At 48.7% G+C, this 27,443-nt stretch overlaps 2 protein-coding genes across 5 annotated transcripts in view; both read left to right on the top strand.

Moving 5' to 3' along the window:
- Window positions 1-27,443, top strand: part of LOC310660880 (uncharacterized protein) — a 63,383-nt gene that overhangs the window by 24,891 nt on the left and 11,049 nt on the right. Inside the window, exons 1-2 of one of the 3 annotated variants that reach the window (XM_083406338.1) lie at window positions 22,669-23,033; window positions 26,933-27,440. In XM_083406338.1, coding sequence (XP_083262464.1) covers window positions 27,024-27,440 — 417 coding nt within the window. In that variant the 5' untranslated portion in view covers window positions 22,669-23,033; window positions 26,933-27,023. Of the gene's footprint in view, window positions 1-22,668; window positions 23,034-26,798; window positions 27,441-27,443 lie in introns of those variants that run through there. The other 2 variants (XM_083406336.1, XM_083406337.1) reach the window with 2 other exon arrangements.
- LOC310660892 (uncharacterized protein) lies at window positions 573-11,922 on the top strand. Of its 2 annotated transcripts, XM_083406373.1 has the most exons (7): window positions 573-893; window positions 935-1,627; window positions 1,752-2,259; window positions 2,430-2,511; window positions 3,007-3,089; window positions 5,053-5,179; window positions 10,294-11,922. In XM_083406373.1, exons 3-7 carry the CDS (start codon window positions 1,843-1,845, stop codon window positions 11,631-11,633), a joined length of 2,049 nt encoding a protein of 682 aa, XP_083262499.1. In that variant the 5' UTR covers window positions 573-893; window positions 935-1,627; window positions 1,752-1,842; the 3' UTR covers window positions 11,634-11,922. The 2 variants fall into 2 exon arrangements, with proteins under 2 accessions (XP_083262499.1, XP_083262498.1); XM_083406372.1 differs by lacking the exon at window positions 935-1,627 and having other exon boundaries at window positions 573-767.

The following is a 27,443-nucleotide window of genomic DNA, read 5'->3' as shown; positions in this document are numbered from 1 at the left end:
CAGGATGCCAGGAAGACTCAGGCAGAGGGGCTGCTGAGTAGCTGAGCTCACATGTCTAGATGAATTTCTGAAGTTTTCCCAGTGAGCCAGTACAGAGATACATTGATCAGTGAATTCTTACATTTGGTATCCTGCAGCAGAGGCCCTTTGAATAGATAGGGGAGGCTGGTTTCGTGGAGAGAAATCACAAAAGTGATTGTGCTGATTTTGGTAGTGGGCTGCATGTGTATGATATCTGCTGGAGGGGCAACACCCCCCCCCCCACCTATACATAAATTCCTGCAGTATTCCTTCTGTACATAAAGAAAGCTCAGCATCTGGACTGTGGTGGAGTCCAGGCTTGGTTCCTAGCCAGACTGCAGGAGCCGCTTGCAAGCTTCTCCTCAGGGTCCTTTGGCCTCCAGGTAGCAGAACTGCCTGAGCTGCAGGATCTTCATATCTGAACTGCAGGTGTTTTCCCTTGGAAGCCTCCATAAGACCGGAGGAAGCCCTTCTGTCCTCTGCCACCTTCTGCCCCCCTCCCGCAAAAGAATCCTCTCTGGGCGGGTGCAAAGGGCGGGGCTCCTCCCTGATTCTTCCTTTCCGCTTTGCAAGGCTTGCAGGGAACTGAGCTGGGCTCCGAGAGAGGAGAGGAAAGGAAGGAGGGGGTGGGACCAGGTCCTCCCCCCCCCCCAGCAAAGGCCCCTCCCCTCCCTCCCGTCATTTCCTGCAAGCGGGGGAGGTTTGCCTGCCTCCCGCCCGTGCAAGGGGGCGCCTCCCGGGATGCGGTGAGCCTCCTCTCTCCCCCCCCCCTTGGGAGAAAGGGGTCCCGGGGCTGCAGCGGGAGGGTGCATGGGGGGGGGTCAGGGAGAGGAGGGGGAAGGGGCGAGCTGGCCACGGTGGTCTCCCTTGGGGTGCTGAGAAAAGGCAGGCAAAGAACCCCCTTTCAGGTTAGGAAAAGATGGGCAGAGATTGCAGCCGGGGGGGGGGGGACAGTCTGAGCAGCTCCCCCCCCCCCAGACCTCTGGGTCATTGCAGCTCCCAGAATGCCCCAGGAGGAGTTTGGGTCCTGGAAACACCTGTCTCTGGGGTCAGAGGCCTTGGGAAAGAGGGGCAGGTGCGGGGGGGGGGCTCTGTGGGGAGGGTATCCCCCAGCCCAGGAACTCCCACCAGGATGCCCTTTCTGGGGCTGCCCAGCACCCCCCCCCCCGTGCCAGCCTCCCCTCCCCAGAGGGTCTGTAGGGAAGGAGGCGGTTCTTCAGATGTGGGGGGGTCTAAGTGAACCCTCATGGGAGCCCCTTCCATTGAATGAACAACCAATGCAGCTGTTTTAAAACCAGAACACAGTGGAACCTCACAGACGCTTCAGGTTACAGACTCCGCTATCCCAGAAATAGTACCTCGGGTTAATAACTTTTCTTCAGGATGAGAACAGAAATCATGCTCCGGCGGTGCAGCAGCAGCAGGAGCCCCCACTGGCCAAAGTGGTGCTTCAGGTTAAGAACAGTTTCAGGAGGTCCGGAACGAATTATGTACTTAACCCGAGGTACCACTGTATTGGGATGTTTAGCTGGTGATATACTGTATTATGATGTTGAAAACCAGGCATCGTCCGGCCCTAAAAAAGATGCCAGACTCATTAGAAAAGGTATTTGATGATGCTGTCAATATTATTTTTTAAAAAACACCTTGAACTTTGAATCATAGGATTTTAATAAAATAAGAATGATAATAATATCAATTTTATAACAGAAAGACGTATTCCTTTGTAGGATTTGCTACCCACTTTAATAAGGACAGACAGAACTTAGCAGAAGGCCAAGGGGTTCCTTCCGATATCTTGGAGGCTTCCTGAGAACACAGATGGATGAGCAAGACTCAGCTGGCCCTGAAGCAGGAAGAGGCCATGCCTTCAACACTGGGAGCAGTGAGGGATTCTGGGAAAGCTCTGTGAAGAAGATCCTGGGTGAGGAGGACACCCTCCACTCTGATATGAAGAGCCAGCAGTTCAGGCAGTTCTGCTACCAGGAGGCCAAAGGACCCCGAGAAATTTGCAGCCAGCTCCACCACCTTTGCCATGAGTGGCTGAAGCCAGAAAGGCACACGAAAGCTGAGATGCTGGACCTGGTGATCTTGGAGCAGTTCCTGGCTGTCCTTCCCCCGGAGATGGAGAGCTGGGTGAGGGAATGTGGAGCAGAGACCAGTTCCCAGGCGGTGGCCCTGGCCGAAGGATTCCTCCTGAGTCAGGCAGAGGACAGGAAGCAGGCAGAGAGAAAGCAGGTGAGAGAGACTTTCCCCTGGATCCTCTCAAGGGGGTCTGAACAGAAGGGAGAGTATCCTTAAATCCTCTACTAAGCTTTCGGAAAGCATCCCCAAATGGTTTTCCCTTTCTCATTCCTTTTCTAATATTTCTCTCCATCCTCTGTTCTGAATCCTTGTTGCTCTTTCAGGGAAAGATTATCTTTGCAGAAATGGGCCTGGATTCCTGTGAGGCAGAGAAGACTCCGTTGGTCAGGAGAGAGAGGCCAATAGGTAAGGAGGAAGGAGCTTTTTCTCCCTTGGGTTGCATTTTATGGATTTAGGAACTAATCTGTGGGTTCTTTTCATCTTTTGGGGGAAGATACTTGGGGCCAAGAGAAGGCCCTCTGCCTGGTTCGCTGTAGCTTTACTCCTCGCAGTGAGGGAACTGCCAGAATGCCCTTGGAGCTGGACCTCAGCGTCCGGACTGAACGATTGGTGTGGAGATGCTCCTTCAGCTCTACAGGGCCGAGGCTGTTTAGGGCTTCAAAGGTCAATACCAACATGCTGAATTGTGCTTGGAGCCAGTGTAGGTATTTCAGCACCAGTGATATATAGTCCCAGCAGCTGCTGCCAGTCACCAGTCTGGTAGCCGCCTTCTGGCTTAGTTTCTGAGTCCCCTTCAAAGGTACCGCGCATAGAGCGCCCCATCTGTAGTTAGAGGTGCACTGCTTCACCTCGAAGAAAAGCATGTGCTAATGGCCTGCCACCTCCCTTTGTCTCTCACAGGTGACAGAATGATGCTGCCAAGACTTCTTCATCCATCTTTGCATGGAGGCAGAGGAGAAACATCAGCTCTGGAACCAGATCAGGTAGGGAGAAGGAGCATTGTGGGAAAAGAGGCTCCTGCTCTTGACTTTGTAGGATATGAAACCCAAGAGCAGTCAAGTACAACATTCCTAGAGTGAACATGTTTACACATGGGGAGGAATGTTTGTCCAGCCAGTAGGTAAACTTCCTGTTTCCTTCTGGGCTGGGACAGACTTCCTCTGCATGTGACTAGAGGTGGGCATGGCCTCACCTGTGCAGGTAACGACAAAAGCACAGGGCAGGGCAGCCATCTCTCTTTGACTACCTGCATCGAAGAAACAACGTCCGCTTAGCCAAAGATGCTCTCTTGGCTTCCAGCCCAGAGAGGACAAAGGGACAAGATGGGTGACACCTGGCTTGAGAGCAGTACATGTGAAAAGGATCTAGGAGTCTTGGTTGACCACAAACTTGACATGAGCCAACAGTGTGACGCGGCAGCTAAAAAAGCCAATGCAATTCTGGGCTGCATCAATAGGAGTATAGCATCTAGATCAAGGGAAGTTATAGTGCCACTGTATTCTGCTCTGGTCAGACCTCACCTGGAGTACTGTGTCCAGTTCTGGGCACCACAGTTCAAGAAGGACACTGACAAACTGGAACGTGTCCAGAGGAGGGCAACCAAAATGGTCAAAGGCCTGGAAACGATGCCTTATGAGGAACGGCTAAGGGAGCTGGGCATGTTTAGCCTGGAGAAGAGGAGGTTAAGGGGTGATATGATAGCCATGTTCAAATATATAAAAGGATGTCACATAGAGGAGGGAGAAAGGTTGTTTTCTGCTGCTCCAGAGAAGCGGACACGGAGCAATGGATCCAAACTACAAGAAAGAAGATTCCACCTAAACATTAGGAAGAACTTCCTGACAGTAAGAGCTGTTCGACAGTGGAATTTGCTGCCAAGGAGTGTGGTGGAGTCTCCTTCTTTGGAGGTCTTTAAGCAGAGGCTTGACAACCATATGTCAGGAGTGCTCTGATGGTGTTTCCTGCTTGGCAGGGGGTTGGACTCGATGGCCCTTGTGGTCTCTTCCAACTCTATGATTCTATGATTCTATGATTCTATGACTGTCTCCTTATGAGATAGATTCCAAGTGTATGTTACTTCATTAAGCTAAGTCTGCCTTCTGGGATCTGAATGTGAGCAAACTCTTTTTTATACTATTGTAGAAGACTGTGTCATGTCTTATCTTTTATAAAGGAATAAGGGAGAAATACCAGAACAGTTATCATACAGGCTTTAGCAAGCCTGAGCAAAACGGATCCTCTGCAAAGTTTAAAAATAAGGGGAATGTTAACAGAAGTTGGATAAGGATATAATCAGACAATATATCCCTTCCTGCATCCCTGAACATTCCCACAGACTTCTGTCAAAATTGTCCTTAACAAAGACTGTAAAGGCCACTCCAGAAGGTTAAGTTCAGAGAATGATTAACAACCACCTCACGTTCACTAGCCTTCTGAATGATGCTAGTATTATCTATCGGTAGCTTCAGTTTTATTTACCAATTTAACATTTAATACTAAGATTGGCTTCTCAACAGCTGACAAACCATAAAAAAGAGGGCCCAGAATTCACCTCAAGAGTCTCATCAGTTACACTATAGGGCTTTCCCCCTCCTTCCCCTCCCTGTGACCCCCTGCACCCCTGAAGTTGGCTTTAGGCCATGGCAAAGGTTTTCCCCTCCAGAACAGTAGACGGGGAGAGGAAAGGGGGGAATGTTGAGCAGAGAGAAGGATCTGAAGAAAACGAGGTGGAGTTCCATCCATTTACACAAAGATGAATACCCATCATTAAAATACACAATAAAACAATTCCATTAAGACATTAAAACGTGCATCCATAATTATAATGTGCAGCCAAACAATCCCATTAAAACCATACGGCAACAAACAGACACAAAACAGCAGCACAATGTGTAGAAGATGATCTTTCTGCTGTCTGAGAGCAAGACTTTTCTCTTCTTGTTTTAGGGTCTAGTATGCTTTGAAGATATAGCTGTTCATTTCGCAGATGAGGAGTGGGCGTTGCTGGATCCTGACCAGAGAGCTCTGCATAAGGAAGTCATGGAGGAGAATGGTGGGATCATGAACTCTCTCAGTAAGGCTCCCTGTTGGATCCTGATATCTCTTTTAGAATTTAAGATCCCTTAGGAAGAATCTGGGAGAGGAGGAGACTTAGTCAGTTGTGGGAAGGCAGGGCCTTCATGTTAGGATATTTCCGTTCCACCTTAAAAGGGAGCAGGATGTTTGTGTCACAGCCTGTGTATTTCCTGTTTCACAGGATGTTTCTGTTGTGTCTTTGTTTTCGTTTCTCTCTCTGTGCCGGAACACTGAAGCAGGCAGTCATGTTTTTCTTTGTTCTGATCAACGCAGAAATAAACTTGTAAATAATGTTCTCCTGAGTCCATCTTTCGCTGTGCATTATCTGCTGATAGAGCGTGCATCGGCTCTGGAATGTGGCAAGCTATTTCTGGAGCTCGTGTCGCTAATTGCTGATACTGCGTGTCTACGGGAGATCGATGGACATCCGGAGACGACGTGGAGTCATGATGGACTTTGTCTCCCTGGCAGTATCCCAACAACAGGTTTCGGGCCCAGATTCACGGCACTTACAGGAGAGTAAGACTGCGAAAGAGACTGTGAAGATATGTGGGGGAAAAGCGAAAGTGAGGCTTTTCATTGCCGCGGCAGAGTCTCTTTGAACTCCGGCAGCTTAATTGGCCAGAGGCTTCGTGATTAATGAGCTGCCAAGATAAGGAGTCTCTAAAGTGAAAAAGACTCACGGCTTAAGTAGGGAGCTGGAAGTGCGACTGCACGTCAGATGTGGAATGCTTTGAAGATAGCCCATCTGCCATTCATCCCAGCCCAGAGTTTGACTGCATCGGAGGTCCTGGCTGTTTCCCAGAATGCGAGTGAATGCAGGGATGCTGAGGTCACCGGTTGCAAGCTGCAGGGGGAGCTGACTGTGATGTCATCCCAGGCAGTATTCCAGCCTCCAGGGGGAGCCAAGGAGTCGGCAGCTGAGACCTCTGTTTCTCGTGAGAACCAAGGTCATCGCCTTTGCAGAGGCCGGAAGGCCAGAGGTAAACAGTGACAGATGCCTGCAGATGGCCCGAAGCAGAAGAGGGGTGAAGAGCCCACTCCAGTGGAAAACAAGGCTTTGTTTGCTGGCACATCTTCTCCAAAGGCTAAAGGCAAGTCTGATGGCCAGGAGCAGGGGGGCAAGCAGCTTAAGCCCACGCCGGTGGAAAACAAGGTTTTGCTTGCCAGAAAAGCTGCTCCAAAGGCCAAGGCCAGATTTGTTGTAGATTCTGGTGCCAGCTGCCATTTGGCAAAAGACCGGCATCTCTTTATCTCCTTCAAACCTCAAGATGGTGAGATCCACCTGGCTGATGGAAAGACGTTATGAATTTCAGGAGAAGGGACTGTGAAACTGGCAAGTCTGCACACTACCATCAAAGATGTACTTTATGTTCCAGGTGCTGCAAACAATTTGCTCAGTGTCCTACAGCTGACTGGGTGTGGTTTTGAGATTTCCTTCAAGAGGAGCGTCTGTGTCATCAGGAAAGGCAAAGAGGACATTTTGCATGCAAATTTTTTGGATGGCTTGTTCTGTATAAGTTATGATGACAATGGTGCTGTTGTGTCAAATGTTGATTCTTGTTGTGTTGCACAAACTAACAAAGTTCTTCATGCAGGATGTATTCATGAAGCACACAGAAGGTTTTGTCACGTGTCTTGGCAGGCGCTGGCCAAGATGCCTGGATTGGTTGAGGGTTTGAACATCAAACCCTGAAGGTTTCCCATGAAATGTGTATCTTGTGCAGAGAACAAGGTGAAGGTTGCTCCAAAAGGCAAGGAGTCTAGCAGGCAGGCTTCCAAACCCTACCAGCTCGTCCACGCAGACCTGGTTGGTCCACTTGCGCCCTCTTTGGGTAGAGCAAGGTACTTCATGGTTCTAATTGATTCTTTTTCCAGGTACATTCATGTGTTTATACTCGAGCAGAAATCGCAAGTGTTTCCCAGGTTCAAAGTATTCTGTGCTTGGTTGGAGAATGTTCACAGTAAACGAATCGGCTGTCTCTTTACTGATCGAGGCGGGGAATTCACTTCTCAGTTTGAAGCTTTCCTGACTGAGAAGGGAATTCAGCATAGCCTCTCAAGTCCTGGATCCCCATGGGAGGTTTGTGAGCGAGCAAAGCAAACATTGCTTCAAGGCATGAAAACCTTGTTGCATGATGCCAGTCTCCCTGAGAAGTTTTGGGGGGAGGCTCTGTCGACTTTTGTTTACACTTTTAATCGCAGACTGTCATCACCTATTGGTTGTACCCCCTATGAGAAGATGTTTGGTAAGAAACCTAACGTCAAGCACATGAGAATCTTTGGTTCTGACATGTGGGTACACACCCCACAGAGCAATAAGCTTGGGAAGCGTGGGGCACATGGTTTGTTCATGGGGTACGAAAAAGGAGCATACAGGGTATGGACGACTGACTCTAAGTCCATTAAGTTCACAAAGAGTGTTGAGTACAATCCTAAGTGGGGGGGGAATGTGGGAATTTTCCAGAGTTACCCAGAGGAAGATGAAGGTGGTGTGAAAAAGGCAGATAATGTTGAGGAAGCTGAGGATGATGATGATGATCAGAGTTCGGATTCCAGTTCAGTAGGCGGCGCTGCTGCTGATGTCAGTGACAGTGATGACACAGCAGACTACAAGAGCGCAAAGGCCTCAGTCAGACCATCTGATGCGTCTGACAATGAACTGGAAGAACCATTGTTCACCATTGGTCACTTTTCTCCTAAAAAAGGCGGAGATGAGTTCAGAAGACTTGCGTCTAGTACGCAGGTCTGAAAGGGCGACCAAAGGCAGACCTCCAAAGAGATTTGCTGATGAGTTTGCTAAGACAGCAACTGCTGTTCTTAGTAGCTCAGAGAAGGTGTGGGAACCTTCAAACTTCAAAGAGGTTCAGGAGTTAACCTCTAAAGATGCTGAGCCTTGGCTTAATGCCATGAAGGCTGAAGTTGATTCCTTGAACAGGAACCAAACTTGGGAACTGGTACCGGTAGTCCCAGGAATGAGACTGGTTGGCAGCAAATGGGTCTTCAAGGCCAAGACAGACCAGGATGGCAAGGTTGTCAGACACAAAGCCAGATTGGTTGCCAGAGGTTTTTCACAGGTACCAGGACAGGATTACCACAAGACCTACTCACCCACCGTCAAGTATGAGAGCATTCGACTGATCCTCAAGATTGCTGCAGAGGAGAAACTGCGTGTTTCCCATCATGACATTAATACAGCTTTTCTGTACAGGATTTTGGGGGAAGAGCTGTATATGCTTCCACCTGATGGAATGCAGATACAGAAGGGAATAGTCTGTAAACTGCGGAAATCCTTATATGGTCTCAAGCAGAGTGCCAGGTGTTGGAACACAAAACTCACTGAGACATTGCTTTCTCTAGGTTTTCACCAGGGCAAAGCTGATCCATGTGTGTTTGTCAAGGAGGAGGAGCAAAACAAACTGTATTGTTTATGTTTTGTTGATGATCCTCTGATGTTTTGGAAGAATCAGGCTTTGTACCAAAGCACCCTAGCTCAGCTGAAGGAGCACTTTGACATGAAGGATCTTGGTGAGGTATCCAACTATCTTTCTCTGCAGGTGGAGAGGGACCAAGCAGGTAATTTTCTGGTACACCAAACACAGAAAATTGCTGATGTATTAACCAGGTTGAATTTGGTTGATGCAAACCCAGCAGACACACCGATGGTGACAGGTTACCAGGTAGATAGTACTGCTGAAGCGTTTTTTGACACTACGCTATACAGATGCATTCTAGGCAAGTTGAATTTCATTGCTAGATGTTCAAGACCTGACATAGCTGTAAGCACTAACCTGCTTATGCCAACAGTCCTACTGCTCAGGATTGGAAAGCTCTGGTGCGCATAGCCCGCTATTTGAAGGGGGCTTTGCACTACAGACTGAGGTTCACCAGTCAGAAGACTGGAGGTCTTGAAATCTTTGCAGATGCTAGTTTTGGAAGTGACACCACGGATGGTACAAGCACTTCTGGAGTATGCTACATGTACAACCACGGTCTGTTTGACTGGTTGTGCAAGAAGCAGACGACAGTGAGCCTAAGTTGCTGTGAAGCAGAACTCAATGCTCTGTCATTTTCACTCATGGATTGTGAATGGTTGATGCAACTGTTTAAGGACATCAGAGTTTCTGTAAAATGTCCTATGCAAGTGTATCAAGACAATAGATCCTGTTTGGCTTTGCTGAACTCAGAGAGTTGCAAGCAAAGAACCAAGTACTTGCAGATTAAGCTACATCGTGCAAGAGAGTGTATTCAGAAAGGACTCATTCAGGTGTCCTACATGCCAGGAAATGAAATTCCTGCTGATCTGTTGTCTAAGGTTGTTAACAGAGAACAACTTAAGGTTTATGTACAGAGGTTGCAATTGGGTTGAACCACAGGTACTACAGGTTACACGGAAAGGGGGAGGATGTTAGGATATTTCCGTTCCACCTTAAAAGGGAGCAGGATGTTTGTGTCACAGCCTGCGTATTTCCTGTTTCACAGGATGTTTCTGTTGTGTCTTTGTTTTCGTTTCTCTCTCTGTGCCGGAACACTGAAGCAGGCAGTCATGTTTTTCTTTGTTCTGATCAACGCAGAAATAAACTTGTAAATAATGTTCTCCTGAGTCCATCTTTCGCTGTGCATTATCTGCTGATAGAGCGTGCATGGCTCTGGAATGTGGCAATCTATTTCTGGAGCTCGTGTCGCTAATTGCTGATACTGCGTGTCTACGGGAGATCGATGGACGTCTGGAGACGACGTGGAGTCATGATGGATTTTGTCTCCCTGGCAGTATCCCAACACTTCAGTCCCCACAACTGGCTCATAGGGGCCAGACCCAGAGGGAAGCATTGCTGTGCTCACTAGGCCTAACACTTCTGAGCAGCCTGTTGCTTCTCATAAAGAGTTAACTTCACTTACTCCGTGTGATTTATTGCTGCCCCACTCCTGATACTCAGGTTCCAATACATATGTTCATTAATGCCTGTCAACAAAAGCAGTGAAGCCTGTTGTAAGACCTTACTTTTAATTCCCTTCAGTTCTTCCTCTGTCCCAAGCATTAATTAGCAAAGTTCAATAACCGAGGGCTGCGTTTCTCCCTGAGGCTGTGATCCGTTTCTTTCTTTGTTGCAGATGGTGATGAATCAGAGATTAAGAACCAGGGAGACCATGACCATGTCTACGCCATGGAGAAGCAATGTAAATATTCTGAGTGTAGAGAGAACTTCGGTCAAAGCTCCCATTCCACTTCCCTCCGAAGAAATCCATTGGGGAAGAAATCCTATCAATGCCTGGAATGTGCAAAGAGCTTCAGTTGGAAAGAGAGTCTCACTTCCCATCAAAGAATTCATACAGGGGAGAAACCTTATCAGTGCATGGAATGTGGAAAGAGCTTCACCTGGAAGGAAAGTCTGACTTCCCATCAAATAATTCATACAGGGGAGAAACCTTATCAGTGCATGGAATGTGGGAAGAGCTTCACCTGGAAGAAAAGTCTGACTTCCCATCAAAGAATTCATACAGGGGAGAAGCCCTATCAGTGCATGGAATGTGGGAAGAGCTTTACCCAGAAAAAAAGTTTCAAAGCTCATCAAAGAATTCATACAGGGGAGAAACCATATCAGTGTTTGGAATGTGGGAATAGTTTCAGTTGGAAAGATAGTCTCACTTCCCATGAAAGAATTCATACAGGGGAGAAACCATATAACTGCCAGGAATGTGGAAAGAGCTTCGGCTGGAAGAAAAGTTTAATAGACCATCAATGGATTCATACAGGGGAGAAGCCATATCAGTGTTTGGAATGTGGAAAGAGGTTTAATAAAAGTGCCCATCTCACAACACATCAAAGAATTCATACAGGGGAGAAACCATATCAGTGTTTGGTATGTGAGAAGACTTTCAGTCGGAAAGATGGTCTCACTTCCCATGAAAGAATTCATACAGTGGAAAAATCATATAAGTGTTTAGAATGTGGGAAGAGTTTCAGTCAGAAAAAGAGTCTCATTGCCCATCAAAGAATTCATACAGGGGAGAAACCATATCAGTGCATGGAATGTGGGAAGAGTTTCAGTCGGAAAAAGGTTCTCACAACACATCAAAGAATTCATACAGGGGAGAAACCATATCAGTGCTTCGAATGTGGAAAGAGCTTCACTAGGAAGTACCATCTTATAGTCCATGAAAGAATTCATACAGGAGAGAAACCATATCAGTGCATGGAATGTGGGAAGAGTTTCAGTCGGAAAAAGGTTCTCACAACACATCAAAGAATTCATACAGGGGAGAAACCATATCAGTGCTTCGAATGTGGAAAGAGTTTCACCCAGAAGTTCCATCTCATAGTCCATGAAAGAATTCATACAGGGGAGAAGCCATATCAGTGTATGGAATGTGGGAAGAGTTTCAGTCGGAAAAAGGTTCTCATAACACATCAAAGAATTCATACAGGAGAAAAACCATATCAATGCTTGTAATGTGGACAGAGCTTTGGTCAGAAGACCAGTCTCATAGGCCATCAAAGATGTCACAGTGGGGAGAAACCAGACAATGGCTGTCTATGAATTTAATTTTCAGAGACTTTGATGAATATGTTCCACCTGGACCCTGAGTTCCACTTCTGAAGGCCTTCTGCCAGTTCCCTGATTGTGGGAAGTGAGGTTACATGGAACAAGGCAGGGGGCCTTTTTGATAGTGTCACCCGCCTTGTGGAACTCCCTCTTGTTAGATGTTAAGAAAATAAACAACTATCTGACTTTTAGATAAGGAAGTTTTTAATGTTTGTTAGTTTTACTGTGGTTTCACGAATTGTTAGAAACTTGTTTTTGTTTAGTCGTTCAGTCTTGTCCGACTCTTCGTGACCCCATGGACCAGAGCACGCCAGGCACTCCTGTCTTCCACTGCCACCCGCAGTTTGGTCAGACTCATGTTTGTAGCTTCGAGAACACTGTCCCACCATCTCGTCCTCTGTCGTCCCCTTCCCAACATCAGGGTCTTTTCCAGGGAGTCTTCTCTTCTCATGAGGTGGCCAAAGTATTGGAGCCTCAGCTTCACGATCTGTCCTTCCGGTGAGCACTCAGGGCTGATTTCCTTAAGAATGGATGCGTTTGATCTTCTTGCAGTCCATGGGACTCTCAAGAGTCTCCTCCAGCACCATAATTCAAAAGCGTCAATTCTTCGGCGATCAGCCTTCTTTATGGTCCAGCTCTCACTTCCATACATCACTACTGGGAAAACCATAGCTTTAACTATACGGACCTTTGTAGAAACTAGCACTTTGAATTGGGTGTGGAAGCTAATTGGCGTCCAGTTCAGTTGGGCCACGATCATTAATGCCCGTCAAAATAGGTCGTAAGCACTGTAAGAAGTAGAGGCCCGTCTCCTTAGGACAGACAGAACTGGGCAGAAGACTAAAAGGGATTCCTTCCTTCCGATATCTTGGAGGCTTCCTGAGAGCCCAGGGGGATGAGCCAGACTCAGCTGGCCCAGAAGCAGGAAGGGGCCATGCCATCCAAACTGGGAGCACTGGGGGGTTGATTCCGGGCCGTGTCTAGCCCTCCTAGAGGGGAAGTGACCCCGCCAAATGTGATGGCAACCGAAGGGATTTCTGTGAGATGAATCTGCCTCTTTGCTCCTGCCTTTTGGTCAAGGAAGGAATTTCAACTGTGGTTGACTGAGTACAATTTGCACACCAGGCTGGGGGGGGGGGGTTCTAACCCTGGGGTCCTCAAGAGCTGCTCTCCCTCCTACCCCAGGAAAGAGCCCCCATCACCTTGGAGTGGCCCCATGTGCCCTGGCAACCTCGCCTTCAGTGAGGAAGAGCATCCCCAAATCCTCTTCCTGGGTCTCAGATAGCTTCACGGAGAGCTGATTTACACTCTGCTGCTAAAACATCCTGCCATTTGTTCCACTTTCAGGGTCAGGTAAGGAGAGATGCAATGCAGCGTAAGAGGGGGAGATTCACAAATGCAGAACACTGAGAAGCCGTGCCTAATACATTCTAAAAGGTGAATGACAGTGAAAGTGGAGCATTATTGAGACAGCAGAGTCTGCTTCCTTGCTTCCCTCCCGGCCACCAGGAATTCTCCATGATGAACCCTCACCAGTCTTGGTTGCATTTGACCATAATTTCCCTCCACTCCACCATCTCCCAGCTTGTTTCCTCGCCCTAACCAGGTCTAACTCTGCACTGCAGAAGAAGCCTTGTCTTTTCTCGTCCCTCCAACTTCCTTATTTATTTATTGCGTGAGTCAGGTTTCCGTTTTCACTCTTTGTGTATTTTTATGTCTGTCTACATGCAGCCAGTCCTCAGGGCACCCCCAGGGAGGAGGAACGGGGCCTTGAGGGCATGGGGCCAATGGAGCTCGTTCTGTCGGGGCTCACTTGTGGGGCGATGGCTGTGCCGGTGGGCAGGCTGCCCCACTTGGCTCTGTCGGAGTGGGCGATAATAACTCAGGCTACAGCCATCGTCTTCTGTTGTGATGCAGAGTTCCAACCCTCCGTTGTTCTTCAGTTAGAAGGAAAGTTTTGCTCACCATCCACCACGCCTTCATCCGACATGGTTTTCGCCAGACTTTGACACATGTACACCCGTTCAGACATGCAGCGTCTCAGTTGTTCAAATGATCTTCTGAGACTGACCAGGAGGCCCTGAGCAGAGAACCACCAGAGGTCTCCCCACCCAAGGAATCCAAGACCTGCTGGGAAGGGAGGGAACCTAGGGAGGGATGGGGGTGAAAGAGGTAGCCCCCCCCCAGAGCTGAGAGACCCTCTTCCCACCAGCTGTAATTCCCCGAGGTCCCTGGCAAAAAGGACAGGTTATTAAAGCGCCTTTGGAGGGTGTCTCCTAGCAGCTCTCAACATCCTTAAGAAAGCACAGATCCCAGGATTCTTAGGAATCTAAAGTGGGTTGATCCTGCTTTGCAGATGCAGAGAAGGTGGGGACCTGGGAGTGTGTGTTGTCTTTTTCCTTCCTTTTTGGAATTCTGGTTTATTGGGTTTTATAAACAAGGATCACAGGAGGAAGAAAGGATACAAATAAATAGACCGAGTGTTCTCTTGTCATCTGTGCATCACAAAAACCACACAGTAAGTTTATGGGGATATCTACAACACCTGGATCATGATTAGTGTACGAGTTCTTGGTTCATGAATTGGTTTAATCAAAACCAGAAAAGGGGGAGACAGGAGAGAGCAGAGTTCACAGGTCACAGTCCACATTTCCCGGCCAAACGCCTAGTCCGGAAGGTGTTTCCCCCAATCGCCCACGGCTCCCCGGGTTGATGGCATGGCCTCTTCCCTCCAGGGCCAGCTGAGTCTTGCTCATCCATCTGGGCTCTCAGGAAGCCTCCAAGAGATGGGAAGGGAGCCCTTCTGTCCTCTGCCACCTTCTGCCCCCCTCCCGCAAAAGAAACCCCTCTGGGCGGGTGCAAAGGGCGGGGCTCCTCCCCGATTCTTCCTTTCCGCTTTGCAAGGCTTGCAGGGAACTGAGCTGGGCTCCGAGAGAGGAGAGGTAAGGAAGGAGGGGTGGGACCAGGTCCTCCCCCCCCCCCGGCAAAAGCCCCTCCCCTCCCTCCCGTCATTTCCTGCAAGCGGGGGAAGCGGGGGGAGGTTTGCCTGCCTCCCGCCCGTGCAAGGGGGCGCCTCCCGGAATGCGGTGAGCCTTCTCTCTCCCCCCCCCCCTTGGGAGAAAGGGGTCCCGGGGCTGCAGCGGGAGGGTGCATGGGGGGGGGTCAGGGAGAGGAGGGGGAAGGGGCCAGCTCGCCACGGTGGTCTCCCTTGGGGTGCTGAGAAAAGGCAGGCAAAGAACCCCCTTTCTGGTTAGGAAAAGATGGGCAGAGATTGCAGCCGGGGGGAAACAGTCTGAGCAGCTCCCCCCCCCCCCAGACTTCAGGGTCCTTGCAGCTCCCAGAATGCCCTGTCTCTGGGGTCAGAGGCCTTGGGAAAGAGGGGCAGGTACGGGGGATGCCCTTTCTGGGGCCCCCTGCCCCCCCTGTCAACCTCCCCTCCCCAGAGAGTCTGTAGGGAAGGAGGCGGTTCTTCAGATATGTGGGGGGTCTAAGTGAACAGAAAGATGTATTCCTTTGTAGGATTTGCTACCCGCTTTAATAAGGACAGACAGAACTTAGCAGAAGGCCAAGGGGTTCCTTCCGATATCTTGGAGGCTTCCTGAGAACACAGATGGATGAGCAAGACTCAGCTGGCCCTGAAGCAGGAAGAGGCCATGCCTTCAACACTGGGAGCAGTGAGGGATTCTGGGAAAGCTCTGTGAAGAAGATCCTGGGTGAGGAGGACACCCTCAGCACAGATATGAAGAGCCAGCAGTTCAGGCAGTTCTGCTACCAGGAGGCCAAAGGACCCCGAGAAATTTGCAGCCAGCTCCACCACCTTTGCCATGAGTGGCTGAAGCCAGAAAGGCACACGAAAGCTGAGATGCTGGACCTGGTGATCTTGGAGCAGTTCCTGGCTGTCCTTCCCCCGGAGATGGAGAGCTGGGTGAGGGAATGTGGAGCAGAGACCAGTTCCCAGGCGGTGGCCCTGGCCGAAGGATTCCTCCTGAGTCAGGCAGAGGACAGGAAGCAGGCAGAGAGAAAGCAGGTGAGAGAGACTTTCCCCTGGATCCTCTCAAGGGGGTCTGAACAGAAGGGAGAGTATCCTTAAATCCTCTACTAAGCTTTCGGAAAGCATCCCCAAATGGTTTTCCCTTTCTCATTCCTTTTCTAATATTTCTCTCCATCCTCTGTTCTGAATCCTTGTTGCTCTTTCAGGGAAAGATTATCTTTGCAGAAATGGGCCTGGATTCCTGTGAGGCAGAGAAGACTCCGTTGGTCAGGAGAGAGAGGCCAATAGGTAAGGAGGAAGGAGCTTTTTCTCCCTTGGGTTGCATTTTATGGATTTAGGAACTAATCTGTGGGTTCTTTTCATCTTTTGGGGGAAGATACTTGGGGCCAAGAGAAGGCCCTCTGCCTGGTTCGCTGTAGCTTTACTCCTCGCAGTGAGGGAACTGCCAGAATGCCCTTGGAGCTGGACCTCAGTGTCCGGACTGAACGATTGGTGTGGAGATGCTCCTTCAGGTCTACAGGGCCGAGGCTGTTTAGGGCTTCAAAGGTCAATACCAACATGTTGAATTGTTCTTGGAGCCAGTGTAGGTATTTCAGCACCAGTGATATATAGTCCCAGCAGCTGCTGCCAGTCACCAGTCTGGTAGCCGCCTTCTGGCTTAGTTTCTGAGTCCCCTTCAAAGGTACCGCGCATAGAGCGCCCCATCTGTAGTTAGAGGTGCACTGCTTCACCTCGAAGAAAAGCATGTGCTAATGGCCTGCCACCTCCCTTTGTCTCTCACAGGTGACAGAATGATGCTGCCAAGACCTCTTCTTCCATCTTTGCATGGCAAAGGAGAAACATCAGCTCTGGAGCCAGATCAGGTAGGGAGAAGGAGCATTGCGGGCAAAGAGGCTATGAGATGGGGCAGCTAGGCAGAAAAAAACAGAGCAATGTGTAGTAGATAATCTGTATATTGTCTAAGAAGGGGACCTTTCACTTTTTATTTTAGGGTCCTGTGTGCTTTGAAGATGTAGCTGTTCATTTCGCAGACGAGGAGTGGGCGTTGCTGGATCCTGACCAGAGAGCTCTGCATAAGGAAGTCATGGAGGAGAATGGTGGGATCATGAACTCTCTCAGTAAGGCTCCCTGTTGGATCATGATATCTCTTTCGGAATTAAAGATCCCTTGGGAAGAATCTGGGAGAGGAGGAGACTTAGTCAGTTGTGGGAAGGCAGGGCCTTCAGTCCCCACAACTGGCTCATAGGGGCCAGACCCAGAGGGAAGCATTGCTGTGCTCACTAGGCCTGACACTTCTGAGCAGCCGGTTGCTTCTCATAAAGAGTTAACTTCACTTACTCCGTGTGATTTATTGCTGCCCCAGTCCTGACACTCAGGTTCCATAAATATGTTCATTAATGCCTGTCAACAAAAGCAGTGAAGCCTGTTGTAAGACCTTACTTTTAATTCCCTTCAGTTCTTCCTCAGTCCCAAGGATTAATTAGCAAAGTTCAATAACCGAGGGCTGCGTTTCTCCCTGAGGCTGTGATCCGTTTCTTTCTTTGTTGCAGATGGTGATGAATCAGAGATTAAGAACCAGGGAGACCATGACCCTGTCTACACCATGGAGAAGCAATGTAAATATTCTGAGTGTAGAGAGAACTTCGGTCAAAGCTCCCATTCCACTTCCCTCCGAAGAAATCCATTGGGGAAGAAATCCTATCAATGCCTGGAATGTGCAAAGAGCTTCAGTTGGAAAGGGAGTCTCACTTCCCATCAGAGAATTCATACAGGGGAGAAACCTTATCAGTGCATGGAATGTGGAAAGAGCTTCACCTGGAAGGAAAGTCTGACTTCCCATCAAATAATTCATACAGGGGAGAAACCTTACCAGTGCTTGGAATGTGGGAAGAGGTTCTGTCGGAGGTCCAATCTCACAGTGCATGAAAGAATTCATACAGGAGAGAAACCATATCAATGCTTGGAATGTGGACAGAGTTTCACCTGGAAGGATAGTCTCACTTCCCATCAAATAAGTCATACAGCTGAGAAACCGTATCAGTGCTTGGAATGTGGAAGGAGCTTCAACCGGAAGAAAAGTCTCACTTCCCATCAAAGGATTCATACAGGGGAGAAACCGTATCAGTGCTTGGAATGTGGAAGGAGCTTCAACCAGAAGGAAAGTCTCACTTCCCATCAAAGGATTCATACAGGGGAGAAACCGTATCAGTGCTTGGAATGTGGAAAGAGGTTCACCAGGAAGTTCCATCTCATAGTCCATGAAAGAATTCATACAGGAGAGAAACCATATCAGTGCTTGGAATGTGGACAGAGCTTTGGTCAGAAGACCAGTCTCATAGGCCATCAAAGATGTCACAGTGGGGAGAAACCAGACAATGGCTGTCTATGAATTTAATTTTCAGAGACTTTGATTAATATGTTCCACCTGGACCCTGAGTTCCACTTCTGAAGGCCTTCTGCCAGTTCTCTGATTGTGGGAAGTGAGGTTACATGGAACAAGGCAGGGGAACTTTTTGATAGTGTCACCCGCCTTGTGGAACTCCCTCTTTTTAGATGTTAAGAAAATAAACAACTATCTGACTTTTAGATAAGGAAGTTTTTAATGTTTGTTAGTTTTACTGTGGTTTCACGAATTGTTAGAAACTAGCACTTTGAATTGGGTGTGGAAGCTAATTGGCGTCCAGTTCAGTTGGGCCAGGATCATTAATGCCCATCAAAATAGGTCGTAAGCACTGTAAGAAGTAGAGGCCCGTCTCCTTAGGACAGACAGAACTGGGCAGAAGACAAAAGGGATTCCTTCCTTCCGATATCTTGGAGGCTTCCTGAGAGCCCAGGGGGATGAGCCAGACTCAGCTGGCCCAGAAGCAGGAAGGGGCCATGCCATCCAAACTGGGAGCACTGGGGGGTTGATTCCGGGCCGTGTCTAGCCCTCCTAGAGGGGAAGTGACCCCGCCAAATGTGATGGCAACCGAAGGGATTTCTGTGAGATGAATCTGCCTCTTTGCTCCTGCCTTTTGGTGCTTTTGGTCAAGGAAGGAATTTAGAACTGTGGTTGACTGAGTACAATTTGCACACCAGGCTGGGGGTGGGGGGTTCTAACCCTGGGGTCCTCAAGAGCTGCTCTCCCTCCTACCCCAGGAAAGAGCCCCCATCACCTTGGAGTGGCCCCATGTGCCCTGGCAACCTCGCCTTCAGTGAGGAAGAGCATCCCCAAATCCTCTTCCTGGGTCTCAGATAGCTTCACGGAGAGCTGATTTACACTCTGCTGCTAAAACATCCTGCCATTTGTTCCACTTTCAGGGTCAGGTAAGGAGAGATGCAATGCAGCGTAAGAGGGGGAGATTCACAAATGCAGAACACTGAGAAGCCGTGCCTAATACATTCTAAAAGGTGAATGACAGTGAAAGTGGAGCATTATTGAGACAGCAAAGTCTGCTTCCTTGCTTCCCTCCCGGCCACCAGGAATTCTCCATGATGAACCCTCACCAGTCTTGGTTGCATTTGACCATAATTTCCCTCCACTCCACCATCTCCCAGCTTGTTTCCTCGCCCTAACCAGGTCTAACTCTGCACTGCAGAAGAAGCCTTGCCTTTTCTCGTCCCTCCAACTTCCTTATTTATTTATTGCGTGAGTCAGGTTTCCGTTTTCACTCTTTGTGTATTTTTATGTCTGTCTACATGCAGCCAGTCCTCAGGGCACCCCCAGGGAGGAGGAACGGGGCCTTGAGGGCATGGGGCCAATGGAGCTCGTTCTGTCGGGGCTCACTTGTGGGGCGATGGCTGTGCCGGTGGGCAGGCTGCCCCACTTGGCTCTGTCGGAGTGGTCCTGACCCAGAGGCCCCCTCCCCAAAGTGGATGAAAGGAAACCTACCTTGAACCTTTCCTGGCTTTGCAGAGAGGAAGGGGGCAGTACCCTTTGCTCCCTGATTTCAGGGTCCCCCCATGCATGGGCAAAACACATGCACTCCAACATCCCACTGATTCAAATAGGGATCCTGTGCCCTAGCCACTCTAGGCAGCTTCCAACATATATGAAAACATCATAAAACGTTAAACAAAAAAGCTTCCCTATGCAGGATTGCCTTCACACGGCTTGGGGGTTGGATAGCTCCATCTCCCTCCAACACATCTCCAATGAAAATAGGGACGTTCTAAGGGAAAATGGCTCCTGCCAGCCTAGCAGTTCGAAAGCATGTCAAAGTGCAAGTAGATAAATAGGTACCGCTCTGGCGGGAAGGTAAACGGCGTTTCCATGCACTGCTCTGGTTCGCCAGAAGCGGCTTAGTCCTGCTGGCCACATGACCCAGAAACTGTACGCCGGCTCCCTCGGCCAGTAAAGCGAGATGAGTGCTGCAACTCCAGAGTCGTCCGCGCCTGGACCTAAAGGTCAGGGGTCCCTTTACCTTTAAGGGAAAATGGGGCATTCCAGGATAAAATCAGAAACCAGGACAGCTTCTCTAAATCAGGGACAGCCCTGGAAGATAGGGGCACTTGGAGGGTGTGTGAACAGGCCCTGCATGCACACACCTCTAGCGCCCTGGGACTCCCCCTTCTCCCCAATGCAGAAGGAGGAGGAGAAGGAGAAGGAGAAGAAGAAGAAGAAGAAGAAGAAGAAGAAGAAGAAGAAGAAGACAACGACCACATAGGCCACCCATCTCTTCCTCTGGAAAGCAGGAGTTCCAGAGGAGCCCAGAGCATCACGCACAGCCAGAGATGCTTTATTTTGAGGGACCCACCTGGCTGGCCTCTGAGCTGCTCCCTCCCTTGGCCAGGAACAGGAGGAGGAGCTGGTCGGGGAAAAGGCTCTGCAAGAAGCAGGCAACCCCATCCTAGAGGGAGAGGGTTGGAAGAGAAGTGGGGGAGACTCCTCTTTGGCATTATGAATAGCCATAGAACGAAAGCTCTGGTGCAGAGCATTAATCTCTTCCCAGGCAGAAGGTTCTAGGGGTTGCGCCAACCTTGTGGGGTAGGACCATTGTGGAGCTGGAAAACCTTTGTTGAGCATCTGACATCTGGCTATGAAACCTCACCCGTCTCCTCAGGGGAACCTCCAAGGAAGCAAAATCCACCACCATCTTACCACCAGAAAGTTCTTCCTGATAAAAAAATTCCTTCCAGTAGCACCTTAGAGACCAACTAAGTTTGTTATGAGCTTTCGTGTGTATCTGAAGAAGTGTGCATGCACACGAAAGCTCATACCAATAACAAACTTAGTTGGTCTCTAAGGTGCTACTGGAAGGAATTTTTTTATTTTGTTTTGACTATGGCAGACCAACACGGCTACCTACCTCTAACTTCTTCCTGATATTTAGTCACAATCTCCTTTCTTGTAACTTGAGACCATGGGTTCGGGTCTTACCCTCCAGAGCAGCAGAGAACAAGCTTGCTCCATCTTCCATGAGACAGCCCTTGAGATATTGGGAGGTGGTGTTCGCATATTTCATTCTGCCAGATCTCAGTGAGGAGTAAGAAGACAAATAGTTCCTGCTTGTTTGTCGCTGAAGATGGGAGACGCTACATCTACCCCAGTAAATATTCATATTGATTTTTAGTTGTATTTTAGTTCCTTCTCTTATCCAGCATATTATATTGCATTGCACTTTGAATTTTGTGGAATATGAAAAACTACAATGTGTAAGATATAAAAGGAGCAATAAAAAAAAATACAATTAAATATCATGCAGCCTCTAGCAGAGAACGTTGGCCAGGGCCTGGGGCTGATAACATCGAGGTCGTGGGTTCTGGGACAGCTGCATATTCCTGCATTGCAGGGGGTTGGACTAAATCTCCAGAGCCCCTTCCCACTCTACAATTCTGGGATTCTGCCACAAAAACTACAATAAACTGAATGAAATCATTAAGTGGCCGGAAGTTTTCAAGTGGCTTCTGGTGGTGCCGTAAGCTGTGCTGAGCACTTGGGCTGAGAAGCAGCATGCGCACCACCTCGAGGTATCCTTACACATCTGTCCAGTTGTGGGGCAGTGTGGTCCGGGATCTGTATGAGTCCAATGGGCACCTGGAGAGGAGGTTGCTCCAAGGAGGCACCAGCCAGGTCCCAGGGGTGGGGGTGGGGGGGAGAGACTCCATCAGGCAAGGCCTCCTTCCACCTGCCTTGCTCCACACTCTAATTTCTGCTTCTCAATTTGTATTGTATTATTTTATGTACTGTGGCTTGCCGTTGTTTTATTGATTATAGTTTAGAAATTAGTGTAACTGTTGTGTGGCTTTCTGTTTAACTTTTATATGTTGATATTATTATTATTATTTTATACTATTCTAATGATCGTTGAAGGGATGTGGGTGGCGCTGTGGGTTAAACCACAGAGCCTAGGACTTGCCGATCAGAAGGACGGCAGTTCGAATCCCCTGTTCGGTCCCTGCTCCTGCCAACCTAGCAGTTCGAAAGCATGAATTGGAAGTAGATCAACAGGTACCGCTCTGCCGGGAAGGTAAACGGCATTTCCGTGCGCTGCTCTGGTTGGCCAGAAGTGGCTTAGTCCTGCTGGCCACATGACCCGGAAGCTGTATGCTGGCTCCCTTGGCCAGTAAAGCGAGATGAGCGCCGCAACCGCAGAGTCGGCCATGACTGGACCTAATGGTCAGGGGTCCCTGTACCTTTTCATGATCGTTGAATGTTCCTTTTTTTGATGTAGGTTGCTTGTTTTAAAGTTTTGTTTTATTATCACACTTTTGCCTTGCATTAGATTGTTATAAGATGTACATTGTTTGTTTCTTCAGGTTGTAAACCACCTAGAGTACTGTAAGATAGAAAGACAGTATACAAATTAAAAATGAGGATGAGGATGATGCTGAAGGTGCCCTCCTTGCGGAAGCTCAGCAGGTCGATGGTGACAATTTGCAAACCGGTGTTCCAAATTGCAGAGAGGGTTTCCCTGCTCCTTTCCCTCCACCTCTCCTATTCTAGGATTCTAGGACGGCGATTCCTGCTCCTTGCACAGATTTCCCCCACTGCCAGCTGCTCCTTCTGTTTCTGGCCGAGGGAGGGAGCAGCTCAGAGCCCAGCCAGGAGGGTCCCCCCCCCCAAATAAAGCCTCTCCTCCGGTGTGCGCAATGCACAGATCTGCTTCGGAGAGAGGAAGAAGAGGGGTGAGCTTGGTGCCCTCGGCTTGCCAAGGGTTAAAAGGAGCCGAGCTGGACTACTAGAGAGGAGAGGAAATAAAGGCGGCGGGGGGGGGGGGGCAGGTCCTTCGGAGCAAAAGCACCTCCTTGCAAAGCCCGTCCCTGCAAAGGGAGGCTGGTGCCTTTTGTCTTGTCTGCGGCGCAAGCGCTGCCTCCGTGGCGCATTCCGGGATCTGGTGAGTCTGGGGGAGAAGCGGGGGCGGGGGGGGGGTCCCAGGGCTGCAGGGGAACGAGGCATGGGGGGGGGGGGCTGTTCAGCTGAGGGAATGGGGGGGGGGGCAAGTCAGGAAGCAGAGGGTCCTCCCCGCTTCCTCTCTGCAAAGATAGGGAGGGGGCGAGTGTGCAGGAGCTCTGCAACTCTGTTCTTCCACGGTGGCAAGACGCTGCCATTTTGGGGAGAACATAATGGAATGCAGATAAGCCCATTTCAGATTTGTGAATCAGTCACACTTGTCAGCGGGGGTTGTAGCCAGAAGGAAACAGTCGGGCACAAAACATATGCAGAACAATAACAGGGAGAGCCTGACGTTTGCCATCCAGTGTTGGACAATCGAGGGCAGACAAAAGAAAGAGCTGCGTCATGGGACAAAGAGTTAAACCGAGGGAACTCCCTCCCACTGGAGGATGGGAGGGGCACCAATCCAGACGGCTTTCCAAAGAGGAGGAGGAGAGGGATGTGGGTGGCAGTTCTGTGCGCTTTCCCCTCTGGTCCCAGAGTGAGCTTTGAAGCCTCTTCACCAGGATGGAGATTCTCTGCATCCCCTGCTAGTTGCTGCTACCAAAGTGATGCAGGAGGAGATGGCTGTGGGAGACTCTTAAGGGCCCTGCTGTGCCTCCACAGTCGCAGGCAAAGATGCTTCTGAACTCCACTTGCTGGAAAACCACAGGCAGGGAGAAAGTTGCTCTTGCACTTGGATCCTGCTGGGGGGCTTCCCGGAAGAGGCGCCTGTGCGAACAGGAGGGGGGACTCAGTAGGAAGTCCCATTGGCCTGATCCTGCAGGACTCTCTGGTGCTGAGTTCCTCCAGATGCAAGCCAACCCTCCGTTGTTCTTCAGTTAGAAGGAAAGCTTTCCCCACCACCCATTCATCCTACAGGGGTCTTCTCCAGACTTTGACGCATGCAGCCTCTCAGGTGTCCCAAGGATCTTTGGAGGCTGAACAGAAAGCCCTGCTGAGAAACCCTGGAGGTCTTCCCATCCAAGGAATTCAAGGCAGGAGAGGAAAGGAACCTGAGATGGGGGTGAAAGAGGCAGCCTCCCCCCATTGCTGTAGCTACTGGGAGACCTTCTCCCCACCAGCTAGAGTTCCCTGAATTCCCTGGCACACAGGACAGATTGTTAAAGCGGACTTGGGGAGCGGCTCCTAGCAGCTCTCAGCATCCTTAAGAAAGCACAGATCCCAGGATTCTTAGGTAGGAGGAAGCCAGTGCTCTCTAAAGTGGGTTGATCCTGCTTTGCAGATGCCGCACATATGGGGACCTGGGAGTGTGTGTTGTCTTTTTCCTTCCTTTTTGGAATTCTGGTTTATTGGGTTTTATAAACAAGGATCACAGGAGGAATAAAGGATACAAATAAATAGACCGAGTGTTCTCTTGTCATCTGTGCATCACAAAAACCACACAATAAGTTTATGGGAATGTCTACAACACCTGGATCATTATTAGTGTACGAGTTCTTCATTCATGATTGGTTTAATCGAAACCAGAAAAGGGGGAAACAGGAGAGAGCAGAGTTCACAGGTCACAGTCCACATTTCACGGCCAAACGCCTAGTCAGGAGCCCTTGGAGTTAGTTGTGCTTAGGTCAAGTGTGAGGCAGAGTAGTTTTTTTCTCTTATGTTACCAATAAAACAATGTAAGGTGCAGATCAACCACACTGAGCCAAATGGTGTTTCTGAGGCAGACATCCTGGATTTAGAAGGTCATGACTTAAAATTCGGCTGGCCTGCATGTCTTTGGTATGGGAAGGCGAAAATTTATAAAAGTTTTATTAACTATATCCTTAGGAAGAATCGGTATAGAGTTTGGGAGAAATATAAAAATCTGCTGGAAAGGAAAACACCTTTATGGCTCTCTCCTATTGAGGCTATTACAATAAAGAGAATTAATATGGACAGACAATGGGCAACTTACTGGGAATTGCTGCACTTTACACAGGGGGAACCTAAACTGAAATCAATGGAAAGTGTAAGGAGCCACGTGACAGACTGGCTACAATATCATCAGTTACATGAAATGTTTAGAACAGGCAGGAAAAAATGTTTTTTGGATCAAAGCTCACGCTTTGAAAAAGAACTTTTGCAAAATGAAGAAAAACTCTTACCTAAAATGTACAATCTGTTATTAGACTGGGAAACAAAAGACGAGCTTGTTAAAGCTTCCATGACACACTGGGCAATAGATATAGGACATAATATAGATTTGAATCTCTGGGGAAAACTATGGAAGAGCGATTTGAAGTCCACAGCATGTTATTCCTTGAAAGAAAACTACCTGAAAATGATTCACAGATGGAATCTAACTCTGCGTAGACTTGCTAAGATGTACAGGACTGAATCAGCTAAGTCAGCATTTCCCAACCTTGGGCCTCCAGCTGTTTTTGGACTACAACTCCCATAATCCTCAGCTAGCAAGACCAGTGGTCAGGGATGATGGGAATTGTAGTTCGAAAACAGCTGGAGGCCCAAGGTTGGGAAACACTGAGCTAAGTGATGGAGATCTAATGAGGCTGAGGGTACGTTCCATCATATGTGGTGGTCTTGTAAAAAAGTAAAAGAGTATTGGGAAATAATTTATAATGAATTGAAAAAATGTTTCGGGTTTTTTTTGGGCAAAGTACTTTTAGAGTCCTTTTTGTTAGGGATAATTCAGATGGAAATTCCCAGGTGTCACAAAAGGTTATTTATGTATGCTACTTTTGCCACCCGTGTTTCGTTAGCCCCCAAATGCAAAACTAGTGACGTCCCAACCAAAGAAGAATGGCAACTCAAGTTGACGGAATATGCCCACTTATATTTGCAGACTTAGAGAATAAGAGAACAAGAAGAATATACATTTAGAGAAGACTGGAATATATGGGGGGAAATTGTGTAAACTTGAAAACGCTGGCAGCATTAAGATAAAATCAACAGTGTAAATAAGTTCTGATGAATGTAATAATGAAATACTGAATGGTTTACTTTATATAAGATATGTGGGGATTTATGTTTTGCAAATTGAACTATGGAAGGAGAAGAAGGGAAGAAGCTGATATTTTAAGGTTGTTCAGATGAATATTCTAAAATGTAAAATAGAAAAACAATAAACATTATATAATTTCTCTCTCTCTCAGAGGGAGAACATTTCCAATTCCAACAGGCTCTCCCACTTTCTTGAGATTCCATCTTGAGGCTCCCCCGCCCCCCTTGAGGCTTTATGTTATTGTTGTAAAGCTTGTTATTGCTAGTACAAGCAGCCACGACATTTTCATGCTGCTTCCTTGTTCTCGACACTGAACATGCTCCTGGTTCTGTGTCCCTGGGAGGTTTGCCTGCTACTCTGCTCCATTTATTACCCAGGACAAGTTACATAAGTGGTGAAATTCCATCTTAAAAAGAGTTAAAACAAATGACAGCCGCAGGAATAGGATGGGTCCGGATTGTCTTAGGTGAAGAGGGGAAGGAGCCAGACTCTTCCCTCTGGGGAGGGAATTTCCCAACCTGAGAAGCGCCCCCAGGATGCTCTCTCTTGGGTCACACCACACTCCAAACTCTGAGGGTGTCGAAATGACCAAGAGGGTCGCCTGCCAATCTCAGTTTGACGCCATTCATTCATTGATAACACTGAAAGGAAGGCACAAGTAGGATGATTCATTTAACAGAAATCCCTTCTGTTGCCTGCACATTTTGCATAGTAACTTTCCTTCCAAGAGCTAGAAACTTACATCTTCCCTTTTTTTTGCAGGAGAAAGCTCAGAGTCTGGGATGTGGAGTCCAGCCTGTTTCCTAGCAAGACTCTTCCATTCTTCTTCAGGGAACCTATTTGTTCTCCAGACCATGTATGAATTTTATTATGGTACAATGTATTTCCTTTTGTAGAATTTGCTAGCAGCTCTACTTAGGACAGACAGAACTTGGCAGAAGACCAAAGGATTCCTTCCAATCTCTTGGGGGATTCCTGAAAGCACAGATGGATGAGCAAGACTCAGCCGGCCCTGAAGCAGGAAGAGGCCATATCATCCAAACTGGGAGCAGTGGGGGATGCTGGGGAAACTCTGTGCAGAAGATCCTGGGTGAGGAGGACACTCTCCACTCAGATGTGCAGAGCCAGCAGTTCAGGCAGTTCTGCTGCCAGGAGACTGATGGACCCCGAGAGGTTTGTGGTCGATTCTCCCACTTTGACCATCAGTGGCTGAAGCCAGAAAGGCTTACGAAAGCTGAGATGCTGGACCTGGTGATCTTGGAGCAGTTCCTGGCTGTCCTTCCCCCGGAGATGGAGAGCTGGGTGAGGGAATGTGGAGCGGAGACCAGTTCCCAGGCGGTGGCCCTGGCCGAAGGATTCCTCCTGAGTCAGGCAGAGGAGAGGAAGCAGGCAGAGAGAAAGCAGGTG

This window comes from Podarcis tiliguerta, assembly GCF_965153285.1.
Source record: "Podarcis tiliguerta genome assembly, chromosome: 12".
NCBI classification, from domain to species: domain Eukaryota; kingdom Metazoa; phylum Chordata; class Lepidosauria; order Squamata; family Lacertidae; genus Podarcis; species Podarcis tiliguerta.
The sequence above is the reverse complement of the archived record's forward strand: the minus strand, read 5'-3'. Positions and strand labels throughout refer to the sequence as shown.